At 35.1% G+C, this 13,257-nt stretch overlaps 2 protein-coding genes across 2 annotated transcripts; one reads left to right on the top strand and one right to left on the bottom strand.

Moving 5' to 3' along the window:
- Positions 1 to 3,831: 3,831 nt before the first annotated feature.
- Positions 3,832 to 5,661, top strand: LOC122294935 (translation initiation factor IF-2). The gene has a single exon (XM_043103931.1). It carries the CDS (start codon positions 4,000 to 4,002, stop codon positions 4,960 to 4,962), a length of 963 nt encoding a protein of 320 aa, XP_042959865.1. The 5' UTR covers positions 3,832 to 3,999; the 3' UTR covers positions 4,963 to 5,661.
- A 3,313-nt stretch (positions 5,662 to 8,974) lies between these two features.
- Positions 8,975 to 12,925, bottom strand: LOC122293322 (laccase-17-like). The gene is made up of 6 exons (XM_043101865.1): positions 12,712 to 12,925; positions 11,580 to 11,731; positions 11,221 to 11,465; positions 10,895 to 11,023; positions 9,807 to 10,775; positions 8,975 to 9,512 (listed from the first exon to the last, which is right to left on the bottom strand). The coding sequence occupies exons 1-6, from the start codon at positions 12,832 to 12,834 to the stop codon at positions 9,382 to 9,384; spliced, it is 1,749 nt and encodes a 582-aa protein (XP_042957799.1). The 5' UTR covers positions 12,835 to 12,925; the 3' UTR covers positions 8,975 to 9,381.
- Positions 12,926 to 13,257: the final 332 nt, after the last annotated feature.

Below are 13,257 nucleotides of genomic sequence, written 5' to 3'. Positions count from 1 at the left end.
ACTGAGGAATTTCATCAAGCACCTTGCACTAATTGTCTTTATGGTATAGAGCTCATGTGAGATAAAGAGAGTTTTCCTCCCATGGACTCCAATTTTTTGAATGTTGGTAACTTCGTTACCCTCCACCTCAATAGCAATAACTACCCCTTTAGTGTGAATAAATGTTGGCCTTGGTTGAGAGCCAAGACCTTGTTGAACACATCCTTAGTGCATTATTGGCACCCCTTAAATTTGACAACTCACCCGACAATGCCTCTTGTTCTATTAAGTTTGATCCTACCCTAGCCTTCCTCAATTGGCGCAAGACGGATTGATTGCTACATGGATAGATTATTGAAACCCTATTTGAAGAAGCACTCAACCTTGTCGTCGACCTAGACTCTGTGCACCAGGTCTAGGTTGTACTCAACGAAGCATATGCCAATAATTTCACAAGAAAGTGAATTCCATTTAACTTTACAACTCACTTACCTACTGAAAAGAGCCTACCACAATGCTTGCAGATCATTTGCGTGTGTTTAAAGGGTTGTGCAAGACAAGATGAAGTGTAGAAGCAAAGCAAAGACAACCAAACGCCTATAAATGAGATAGTTTTGGTGTTTTATTAAAAAGCATTTCAAAAGGGGTTTTATTGTCAAGAAGAGGGGTAGGTATGAGCTGCTATGAGAAGACAGCCACTCCAAAAAGATAATGGGATGTTTGCTTAAAATATTAGTGCTTGAGCTGTACTAAGTACATGTTGATGCTTTCTTTCAACTGTTCCATTTTGCTGTGAGGTTTCTATACAACTTTTTTGATGTAAGATTCTATTTTCACTATAAAAATCTATGAGAACAAATTCAGGTCCATTATCTGACCTTATGGTTTTGACAACAACATTAAATTGAGTTTTTATTATTATACAAAATGTTTTGAGTAGAAATGAAACTTCAAATTTAGCCTTAAGCATGTAAACCCAAGTGCAACGTGTGAAGTCATCAATAATTGTCAAGAAATATCTATAACCTGAATAAGAAATAGTTGCAAATGGACCCCATATGTCACAATGAACCAAATCAAAAATTTTATTAGATTTTGTATGTGATATAGGGAAATGTAATAGAAGAAGAGCCCTGGTTGATACAACTTAAAGATTTCTCAAGATGAAAAACTCTTGGTCCATCACTTTTTAAGTACCATGTCTTCAATTCATTTCAAAGATCAATAGCTGAATTAACATACAATAAGTTATTTCGAATATCTTTGAAAATTGAGTTTATCAATCAAGAAAGTACCAAGTTATTAGCCCTCATCCATGCCGTGTGAAGTACAGACTGAGAGAGGTTTGGAGGTTGAATTGAACCATCAATGAATGCCACTTTATTTTTGATAGATAAAGCAATGATGATTGAGCAGCTCCAAGCAACATAATTATCACCATTGAAAATCTCTGAGACAAAAAGAGTACCAGGGTTATCACTTGGATGCAAATAATATGGACTTGATGAATTATCTGATGGATTTTCATTGATAGAGTCGATAGAGCTAATATAAGCCATTTCAAGAAAAACAAGAATCACAGAGGTCATAAGAACTTGATAAACTGAGCAGAGAAATCACTACAAAATCAGTGTAGTGCAGAGAAACTTGAAGAAAGATCAAAAAAAGAATCAATTTCCAGAAAGGAAGATCAGTGTGCGGGATGTACTAAACTAATACCATGCCAAGAACTTCATAAACGGGAAATGAAAAGCATAGAAAAAGAGAAGGGAATGAATGTAATCTATCTGAAAATGAATTGGAGTGATTAATCAAGTAGTTTGATCATTGTATTTACATCTATTCATACTCAAAAAGAAGATAACAAAAAATAACTAACTAATGTGTATTGTCTATTTTAGCCTTAGCCTTTTCTTCTGTAGACTTTAATTCCATGTTCTCTATATGCGATGCTATATTTCAACACTTCGCTCCTACTTTGTTATAATCCGAGTATTCTTTACATGATGGCTAACCTATTCTTAATCCTAAGAGCAAGCACATTGCGATTGACTATCAAACCTCTTGGCCTTCTTCATATTTGGCACGTCTCGGCCTCTCTTCAACTCGCTGACCTTCTTACCAAATCTCTTGGTGCCCTGCTCTTTCTCATCTTTGAACCAAAATTAGCATTGTACTTTGGCACAATTTGCAGGGTATTAGAACCAATCAAATATCAATGGCTGCACACACAGTCTTGAACCACTTATCAAAAATAGGCTTAATGCATAAATCTTATTACATAAAACTTTTGTATAAACCAAACATTTCTCATAACTTTTGTATAATTTTTCTCATTATATAATTAGTTTTGAAATGATAAATGATTTCTATGATATCATTTTCACTATAAAATTAATAAACATTGGACGGATAAATCAATTTGAAATTCGATATATGCTTCGAATATTTTTTGTTTTATTTAAAATATATCTTAAAAGTTTAAAATCAAACTCTATAATATTTAAAATCAAACTCTATAATATTTTTTGTTTTATTTGTGTACGCAGGTATTATCAGATATTTTTAAATATTTCATTATCAAATATCATTTAAATATAAAATATTATTCAATATCAAATATTTAATTTTTTTATTTAATCATTACAACTTTTTCAAACTTCTTAACAAAACATAAAAGTAATATATTTTTTTTTTCAAAATTTAAAGTTAAATTATATTCAAATAATATTTTAACTTTATAATATTTTTATTTAATTTTTTCTAGTTTATTTTATAAATTTAATAAAATATCTTAATTTAAATAATTTCTTTATTATTTACTAATCATTTTATAATTTCATTACCATTCATAAATATTCAAAGATATTTTAATGTAGAGTACTAGCATTGGTTTTTCTATATGCATCTTCAAAATTACATCTTTCAAAAATTGATTTTGCATATAAAGAAATACTCCCATATTAGATTATACATCTTTGAACCAAATAATAAAAAATATTATTATTATTTTCTTAAAATTATTGCTTTTATATATTTTACAATTAACACAATATGCTAAAAATTACCGATTCTATATATATAGATATTACCAATTTCATATATCAAAATGACCAATTTTATTAATAAATATTAATATATACTAAAAAATACTTTGTATTATCAACTTAATACAATTTTTACAAAGGTGATTTTAATGGGTAGAAGAGAGAAAAAATAGTAAAATAATATTTAGAGAGTGAATGGTGTTAACTTGAAGAAGTACTATTCATAACTATGCAAAATTTTAAAAATACATAATCCAATATAGACTAATTTAAAGAGATAGTATGTAAATATAAAGATGAATATGAATTCCAACGGATAGCTTAATTGGTCAGGTTTTGGGTTTGCTCCCTAATAGTCACATGTTCGAGTTCTCTTAAAGCCACTGGAAGTTTACTTAGTAGTTAAATTCAAGATCTCGTAGAATTAGTCGAGGTGCGTGCAAGCTGATCTCAACATTCACATATAAAAAAATAAAAATAAATATGAAGATACATAATCTATTACCAAATACTCTAACAATTATATTTAACTCACAACTCTTCTATAGGTAACCGCACGTGGGAAACCTTCGCGGCATGGACTGATGTGGCAGTATTTTAAAAAAAGTCACAACCAGAAATAGCGAAGGCTGAGTATTTCTCAGTTGAAGACAGGCTACAAAATCCCAAGAGTGAAAATCATAAATCGTTAAAGGTTTCAAAAGGACTAAAGGCCGACCAGAAAAATCTATTGGGTTTTATTAAGCCACCAGGAACCCCAACTAAAACCTTCATCAAATAAGCCCAAAAGAAAATTTCAAACAGTGCCTATATTGGATCCCCGCGGCTAACTGGACCAACCAACTGGATACCAAACCAGGTAAAACCGGCAGAGGGTTTCCCCAAAAATCTCAAACCCTAGAAAGCCACCAACTCTTTTTGGTTTTTTCTCCTTCCAATCTCTGGAGGGCAACCGGAGCCCAATCTCTGAAAAATGAAGACGGTCTCCGGTGAGGTACTCTCGTCGAAGCCAATCTCTCTTAAGAAGGCGACCTCGATTCTCTCCACCTTCGCATCCGCCGACAACGGCGCGTCGCCGGCAATCTGCGCCTACCTCCGACGCGCCCTGGCCTCGTTCAAGGAGCTGAGACATCAGGAGAAGGAGCTCGGAGCTCGACGTTCCGAGCGGAAGCAGGAGAGGCCCAGACCGGAGATCGTAAGCGAAGTGGAGGCAGTACCAGTGAACCCGCCTCGGAGTGCCGAGGTGAGTCCGGCACCGAGTCACAAACAAAAAAGACATCGACTGGATAGTAATATTAGCGGAAGTCCCGTTGGCAAGGATGATAAACAGACCCAGAGTGTTGTTTCCGTTCCGGAAACGAGTCATGGGGTTGGAGACAACGTGGGAGAGAAGGGAAAGAGAGAGAAACGGGGGAAGAATAAGCCGAAGGGCGAGTTTGGTAATTTCGGGGACAATGGAGGTACTGGGAGTAATTTGAAAATCGAGGCGGGAGAAGATCGGGGTCAAGAAACGGGTAAGGGAGATGATGGCGTAGTGGGGACAGAGAACCAGAGAAAGTGGGACGGAAAAAAGAAGAAAAAAGATGGGGATTATGTTGGAAGTGTTGAAAATGATGGGATCGAAGAGGCAAAAGGGAAGTTCAGGAAGAAGAAAATTATTAAAGAGATTAAAGAAGAAATTAAAGAGGCCGGTTTAGATGATTCGGAGACGGCGGAGCAGCAGAGTAATAAAAAGAAGAAGAAGATGAAAATTGACGACGATAAGTTTGATAACAATGGGATTGGCGCTGAGGAAAAATATGATGGAAGTGAAATGAGAATTGAAGAGGTAAAGAAGGAAAGCAAGAAGAGGAAGAGTGAGGTTGAAGAAAAAAAGGTGGTGGATGATTCAGAGGAGCAGTGGAGTAAGAAGAAGAAGAGGAGGAAAACTGATTGAAATAGTTGACTATAGGCAGTTTAGCTGTATTTCTGTTAGTGTTGTGTTTGGGGTCTGGTGAAGATTTTGTTTTTTCTCTTGGAAGCAATCCATGAGCTTGGTCGAATTGGGGGGATTTTTTTTTTTTTTTTTTTTGGTAACGCGTAATTTATTTATATAATGTTGAGGGAATGCCGTTTTTTGGTAGCTATTGATTGAAATGCTGATGGTTAGTGTTGTACCTGTTAAAGCATAAGAAGTAACCATGTTTATTTCAAGTGTGCAATTAGATGGTTGATGAAAGAAGTGATCCTCGAAAAACAAAGGCAGCATATGAGGATGTTTTTCTTCTGTTAGAAAATTGCGATTCACTCCTTTGCTAGTGCTTCTGCCTGTGTCTATATTGATTTTAATTACCGTAGTGAACTTAGGAAGACACCTTCCTTACATCGTCTGTAGTGGCAGTGATTCTTCACCTGGTTTATTGAACTATAAGTTCGATTGGATGCTGATGTAACAGGGACTATGGGAAGATTTTCAGGTGCATTTCTTATGTTATGACCGCTTTAGTTATTGTTTGGGCACCTTGGTGACTGTTTGGAACTCATACGTTGCTTTTAGGATGCTGATGGCAGTGATGGCTCTACTGCATGTAGTTGCTTGACTTGTCTTTTTATTGTAGAGAACATTCCCAGTTCAGATAATCGTGTAGTTGGGATATTTTGGTTGTTTCTAATTTGCAGCTTCTGCCTCAATCCAGTCTTTCTCATTCTTAGTGCAAATTCATTCTAACTGACCGTTGTGATGTTTTTGTGCTTGGATATACCAATCATGATGTTTGTTACAAAACTTTCCAACCACACATTGTGCTTAATACACAACATTATGCAAAACTATAAGGCTATGATGTAGAGATGATATCCAATGATCTGCAACATGGTGCAAAACTAGTTTGCTGCTGAATTTGTTAACTCTCCTGGTTCATAAAAACTGAGTGAAAAGGAAAATATTACAGAATTGAGTGTATCTCTTTGTTTTGAGTGAGAAGGAAAATGGTTAAAGAATTATATATGGCACTTCAATTTTAATCCTTTTTCCCTATATCATAGATATATTTTACATTTCCTTGGAATCTTCTCTGCCTTGTTAAATACAGTGATTTCATTCAAAACATACTAATGAAGACATGTGAGCAGTGTTGATCCTCTTTGAATCAAACACACTGTACATATAGGAAGATTGTGTGCTTGAATCTGTTCAGTTTTATTCCAAGGCAGAACAGATATGTGCAAACTTTTTTTTGATTGGCACCGGGTGTCTAGGAACAACGTCCCGACTAATCCCAGTGGTGAACAAGCCCTTGCCCTCGGTAAGGAATTTCCTGCAAGTGCATATCGGGTAGTTCAAGGAGAAAATCTCCCAGTCCGATGACTCATTGAGATTGTTTGCATCCAAGGAGATTTTGCTTCCCCCAAGCCCAGGGCCTTTACCATTTGAGCCAACTCTTAGGGGTTCACATATGAGCAAACTTAACTTTACATGGGCGTACTTTACATCTTGATTGCGAAGTGGAGTTACTCATCCTTAACTGCATGCATTCCATGCCTAAACAAAAGAAGAGAGAAAGGAAAAAGCACGAGTGATCAAATGATGTATAATCTGGAGGTAAAGCATAAGCAAAAAGAAATAGAGCCCTTTTCATTGCTTGTCCATCAATCATTAAAGCATAATTACTTGGCATATGATATGCTGGACGGAGAGGACTACATGGACAAACTCTCATTAATATTATCTGAAAGCAAATATAATAACAGTATTCTGTATATGAAAATATTTACGTTGTGGTGCTTCCGTTTTCCAGTATTTTGTCTCGGTTGTCTTGCTTAATTCTCAGTGGCGAATGAGTAAGATTGGCTAGAGAGAGTTGGAACTGAGTTACTCAGAGGATGATCAGGAACTGAGGCGAAGGCAGCCAGGTTACTGGTTTTGTTAGCCTGAGGCCTCTTGGGATGCATAGTGAGGGTTGATGAATCTATTTGCTTTGATCAGTTTCTCTCGGGAGTAATGAAACCAGAAGGAATTGAAGGTAATGAGCACCTCTCTTTTACAGTTTTTCAAATTCTGAATATGAGTTTGACTATATGTAGAAGCATATAAAATGGAATAGAGGATGCTGTATTCCATTTTTTTTTTTTTTTCCCTAAAATTACAGGAAATTGGTTATATATTAGAACAGACATGAAAATCAAATTCACTAATCAAGAGAAGAACTAGGGCGTCTTGATAGTGTTGACAAGAACAACATTGTTGTTAATAAACATCTATAATTATCTTTGAAGTTGTAGGTGTTTTTCTCTCTCTTGTATATGTCCTGCCCACTTGGGCTATGTCTATCTTCATTTCTATCAATAAAACTTCTTCTACCTATCAAAAGAAAATATTAATCTTTAAATTCCTCCATATGTTTTATTTCTGGAAGAGCACTTTAAATTCCTCCAGAGCTTGGTGCAAGCATGCTCAAAGAGGCTAGTGATGCCATAACTTGATTGGTGGAAGGAACATGTGTAAAAGGTTAGCACTTAAACATGCAGATCTGCTATATCATTTGCATTTGTGTGATCGTCGTTTTTGGTCATCTTGATATGACTTGCTTGCTTAATGACAAGCTGACTGTTGAAGTTATACATGATTCCATGGCTGTAGTGATGCCACATGCTACTCAGTACTAATTCGTATTGAATTATGGGGAAAACTAGGTATTCGTTTTACATCGGCTCTCGTTCTGCTATCTGTAATCTTTATGTATGAAAATGCAGCTTTGGTATATTAATTTCATCCCCTGAAGCAGAACTGATATTGGAGCAAATCTCTTTTAAGTGTTATTCTAACCGAAACTGACTCACACATTGGACTACATAGCAAACACTAATGGGCATGTGTTACATTGCATATCTCAGATTCGGAATTTCCCCTGATGTCATGTAATTAAACATCCTTGTTTTCTAGCACTAGCATTGGCTTATTCATCTTTATTTTCATCTTTAAATTTGAATAATGTCTTTAAATTTATCTACATTGGCTTATACATCTTTAAATTTTTGCATGGCTATGAATAGTGATTCTTCAAGTTTGAAGAATCACTTTTCACTCTCCAGACATTATTTTTATTGTTGTTTTTCTCTCCTACCCATTAAAATCAACTTTGTGGAATTTATATTAAGATGATTTTGATATATGAAATTTGTATTAAGTTGATGATACAAAGTATTTTTTAGTACATATTAATATTTATTGATAAAATTGTTCATTTTGATATATGAAATTAGTAATATTTAGATATATGAAATTGGTATTTTTGAACACATGGTGTTAATTGTAAAAGCTATAAAAAATAATAATTTTAAGAAAAAAATAAAAAATAAAAAATAATAATATTTTATTATTATTTGATTCAAAGATACATAATTTAATATGGGAGTTTTTCTTGATATGCAAAATTAATCTTTAAAAAATGTAATTTTAGAGATGCATATAGAGAAATCACTGCATGTGCCCATGTGAAGATGCATTTGCCACATTTTAGAACACAATACAATAATCACCCAAGTTGGAAAAAGTGGAAGCAGTCCATTTTTTTGGCTATAGAAGCTCGAGCCCATGGAATGAATAACATCGTTTAAAGGAGACTCTTGACTTTATCACTGCCATCCATGATGAAAGACATTACCACTGTCCTTAATGACTTTTCATGGTCAACTAAGAAAACTCAAAGAAGTAATAACTATTCAGCGTTCAATCTTGCTAGTTGGAGGCAAGATGGATTGCTTCTCAATATCCTATATTAGTGGGAAATATTCTTCCGTAATAATTCTTTTTTGAAAGTTTTTACATCATACACCATCTCCATGTCATAATTTAATTTGAAAGATAAATTAATATATTGCCTATTTAGAAGAATATTTTGGCCATTTGAAAATAATTGAGACTTAATACTATAGATACTATGGTTTCAAGCAAGCAGCTGACCTTGCTCTGAGAGTCTCAACAGATAAAAGATTTACATTCCAAAGCAAAATGTCAAACAAGTATCAACTGATTCCAAGAAATTTATACCGTAAGCAAAGCAATGGCTGATGATATTATTGAGGCTTCTCGCATTAACATTTGAGATGTAAATGTCCAAAAAAACAGAGGAGAGAGAGAGAGAGAGAAAAGGGGGGGGGGGGGGGGGGGGGGGGGCACTGTTTCTATCCTTGGCTCCACATGGACGAACAAAATAATTATTGAAGAACAATCTGCCAATATTGAAATGCTGGAGGGGTCAAAAATCTAAAAAGGATTGAAAAAGGTAGTGGGACAATTTCTAGTTGCAGTGAATCCAGACGTGAAAAAGGTAGTGGGACAATTTCAAGTTGAAGTGAATCCAGACGTGGGCCGAGGTCAACACTTGGGAAGATCTGCCGGAGGAGGAAGCAGCTTCTGATTTGGGAGTTTACCATCTAAGACTAACCAACCCATCTTCAAACCCCAGCTCGTGTGTATCTCCAGGTGGCAATGCATGAACCATACTCCTGTTGCCACGTTATCATCATCATCACCATTCGAACAAGTCAAAAACATGTTTAATTTATCTCTGAACATATCAAACTCTGCAATTTACCTAACACATACTATGGTTTGCTTTATTGATTATCTTGAAAACTTGGAAACCAAATGCTACTAAACAAAACTAAATTATTCTTCTGAGGGAAAAATGGTTTTGTAAATCTTTTAGATTTGTTTGTCTAGATTTAGCATTTCATATATATAGGATCGGTGGTTTAATCTACTGTGCTATATATAGTGTGCTGGTCTTGATTTCTCACCTGGGTTGTCTGCCTGAAACCGGATAGCAACCCAACCTCCTGAAGGCACACCTACAGTGTTTCTTTCAACAGGATCAACAAGATTGAAGTTTGCAGGGTCCTTATTCGGATCAAAGTTCCCAAAACCTTGCCCAACAACAAAGAAATTAAAGCCATGGAGATGGAGAGGGTGGCTTTCAGCACCAAGAATACTTGTATCCTGCATGATAAGCTCCACACTAGTGTTAAAAGGCAGAACTACTAGCTTTGTCCCATTGCTCACCATGGTGTTGTTAGGTGGATTGCCGGTATAGTTGAACGGGAAAATGGGACTGCTCGGAAAGTCAGGATGATAAACTCCATTCGACTGCCCGAAGAAGTGGGCTTGGAGGAGGGCAGTGGTTGGGAGTGCAAAAGATACATTATTAACAGAAGCTGCAAACCTTGTTCCATTAGGACCCTGACATGTCTGGTTTTGCTGGCAAGGACTTGTTCCAAGTCCTATTGTGAAGAAAAAATGCTTATCTACTTTTTGGGGGACATTAGCTGGGAACTGATCACTTGCTAAGCTACGTAGTTTGTTTGCGAAATTGGTAGCAAAGGAAGTGTCATTCAAAGGAGGGAGAATTGGTTTGTAGAGTGGAAGCTTTTTAATTGAGGGGGTTGAGAGAGTTTTGGATGAAAATTCATATTGTAAGATGCCAGCAACAGTGGAATTGTCGAAGGTTCCCAGACCAGTAACATATGGTCTAGCGGTCATGAAGAATGTGGCATTTGGGAAGTGCGGTTTGGTCTTCAGAAGAACATTTGTGGTCTGTCCCGGGGTTATGAGAAGTGTGTCTATCTCAAAAGGTTTAACATAAACAGCATCAGCTTCAACAACAGTGAGGGTATGGTTTGCAATGCTGAAAAAGAGCTCGTCATTGAGTGCCGCGTTGATTAACCGAAGAAGGTAAGTCTTTCCGGGCTTCACCTTCAATTTGAATGCATCTACCAAAAACCATGCATTTATACATAAAACTGTCAAATGCTTGCTAATTAAGTTGATGCATATATCAGTTTTTTGAAAGTGGAACGTTTGAAAATGTTCCATTTTTAACATTTGATACCTCTAGCAGAGCAGTTATATAGTGGCCCTGGAAGTCCATTGATAGTATATGCGTCAGAGACATTTGGGCCACCTCCTGTTTTCATGGCTTGGTTAATCACTGCCTCAGGATCTGCGTTCCACCATTCCCCTGAAAATTTTTTGGGGTCAAAGTTTGCATTTCCGTCCCACTATAGTTATAAAAAAAAGTTAAAACATCAAATACTTTTTCATCCTTGTTGGACTTATTTCAGTAATGTATTGGGTGTATAAAAACAATGCCTGCAAATAGATTTTTTCTATCATCAATGGTGAAAAAAGAGACTTAAAACTTGTTGTCTAGCTTACCAAAAACAATGGGAACTTCCTTGTAGGGTTGGGCAAATGGGTAAGGAACACCACGCTTGGGAAGAATGATGAGAGGGCCATAGACAGTTGACCTTAGCCATGATATATGGGCATGCCAGAAAAGGGTACCTCTCTGTCCAACAATGGTGAAGTTATACACATAACTGTGTCCATTTTGTATGGGACATTGAGTCACATATGCTGGTCCATCAGCCCACCCTGTTTGAAGCTGTCGAATCCCATGCCTGTTTTAGATAAGTTAGTGATAATTGCAGATTAGAAAATGGAATTAGAATTAATAAGCATGAAAGTCACATATTTTTGTGACGATGCATAAAATATGAGTACAATCTCATTACCAATGGATGGTGATGTTGTTCTGGACATGGTTAACCACTTTGATAAGAAGCTGGTCACCCTCTCTAGCCACAATGCGAGGCCCAGGAAACTGCCCATTTATTGTTACCATGCTCTTTGTGTGGCACAGTCGTGTTACATTTTGTAGTTTGACCTTCAAATTAACGCAGGTGTTAAAAGAATGAACCAAAAAGAAAAAGAAAAAATCCAATTTTGTTTCTTTTTCATTAAAAAAGGCGAAGTGCAAACTATGAATATTTAATTAAATAGAAGTAGAGTGTAGAGTCAGCGCTCGAACTTAACAGCTCTTTTTTGATATCATGTGAAATCATCACTTATCATAAAAGTTTAAACTGATAGAAAAAGATAGATTTTATTATTTATTTTATATTTTAACACAAACTTCTGGATTTGCTTTCATAATTAACACTACTATTATTTATCTCTAAACCATCATTTGATCATTATCTTTTAGACGTGGTATCAAATAATTGACAAATAGGCAAAAAGTAACTTTTTTCAATCATTTGACATGACACCAAATAATGATTGAAGGATGATAGTTGTACAAGATAATAAATATACTATTCATAATTATTTAGGTGTCGAGTTATGAAAAGAATAATTCTACTTATCATCGCACACACCATATAAAATCTATTTTTTTTTTCATTTTTCATATAATAAGTATGTGATATATGGATGATCATAAATAGAACAACTCATTTATTTTAACAAGAATAAAATGAAATAAAAAATAATAAAAAATTATTTTAAAATATAATGTGGGATGATGAGTATCATCAGACAAAAAGTAACTTTTTTTTCTCAATCATTTGATACGATGCCAAATAATGATGGAAGGATGATAGCTGTACAAGATTATAAATAGCACTACTATTCATAATTATTTAGGTGCTGAGTTATGAAAATAATAATTCTACTTATTATCTCCACACACCACACACTATATCTATTTTAATTTTTTTTTTCATTTTTCAGTAGGGGTATAGATGATAACTAGAACAACTCAATTATTTTAACAAGAATAAAATAAAATAATAAAAAATAAAAAAATTATTTTAAAATATGATGTGGGATGATAAGTATTATCCCTCCAAAAGAAAAACATACATCAAACTTGTATTGTCTGGTAATGCCTGCAATTGTGAGCTCAGGAATGAGACAAAAAGTCATCAATGTGAACATCAAGACTCCTGGAAATGCTGGTGAGAAAAAATCAAGAGAAGCACCCATTTTGAGTTTTTGTGTCTTTAACCTGAAACTCCCCCAAGTGTACTGTTCTTTTTCCCTTACACTTGAGTCTGCATGCTTCAAAAGAGACTTTCAAAAGGTCTTTATATAGGGATATGAAGAAAGGGTGATTGGTTGAGTGGGTGACAAAAGTTTACTTGGAGAAAGGTTTATATGAACAGAAGAGAAATTGGAGAAAGGTTTATATGAACAGAAGAGAAAAGGACCAGAAGAGCTTCTATGACCATATTTTGCATATAAAGGAGTAGGACCAGTTGTTAGAACAACTTTACAGGAGTGGTGTCAAAGACAATCAAATTCCTTTTGACCTCCTTTCTGTTCAAGTCAAAACTTTTCTTTGTATGATGTTATGGTTCTTAATTAGCTTTAACTGAAGTGGTTTTGACCTAATTCCATGTTTTGGCA

The sequence above is a fragment of the Carya illinoinensis genome, chromosome 14 (genome assembly GCF_018687715.1).
Source record: "Carya illinoinensis cultivar Pawnee chromosome 14, C.illinoinensisPawnee_v1, whole genome shotgun sequence".
NCBI lineage: Eukaryota > Viridiplantae > Streptophyta > Magnoliopsida > Fagales > Juglandaceae > Carya > Carya illinoinensis.
Note: the sequence above shows the minus strand (reverse complement) of the source record. Positions and strands in the feature narration are given on the sequence as shown.

Coding starts and splice junctions, on each gene's coding strand:
- LOC122294935 (XM_043103931.1), top strand. CDS start 4,000: ATGAAGACGGTCTCCGGTGAGGTACTCTCGTCGAAGCCAATCTCTCTT.
- LOC122293322 (XM_043101865.1), bottom strand. CDS start 12,834: ATGGGTGCTTCTCTTGATTTTTTCTCACCAGCATTTCCAGGAGTCTTG. Junction 11,466..11,579: donor AACAACATCACCATCCATTG/GTAATGAGATTG, acceptor TATCTAAAACAG/GCATGGGATTCGACAGCTTC. Junction 10,776..10,894: donor ATATAACTGCTCTGCTAGAG/GTATCAAATGTT, acceptor GGTTTTTGGTAG/ATGCATTCAAATTGAAGGTG.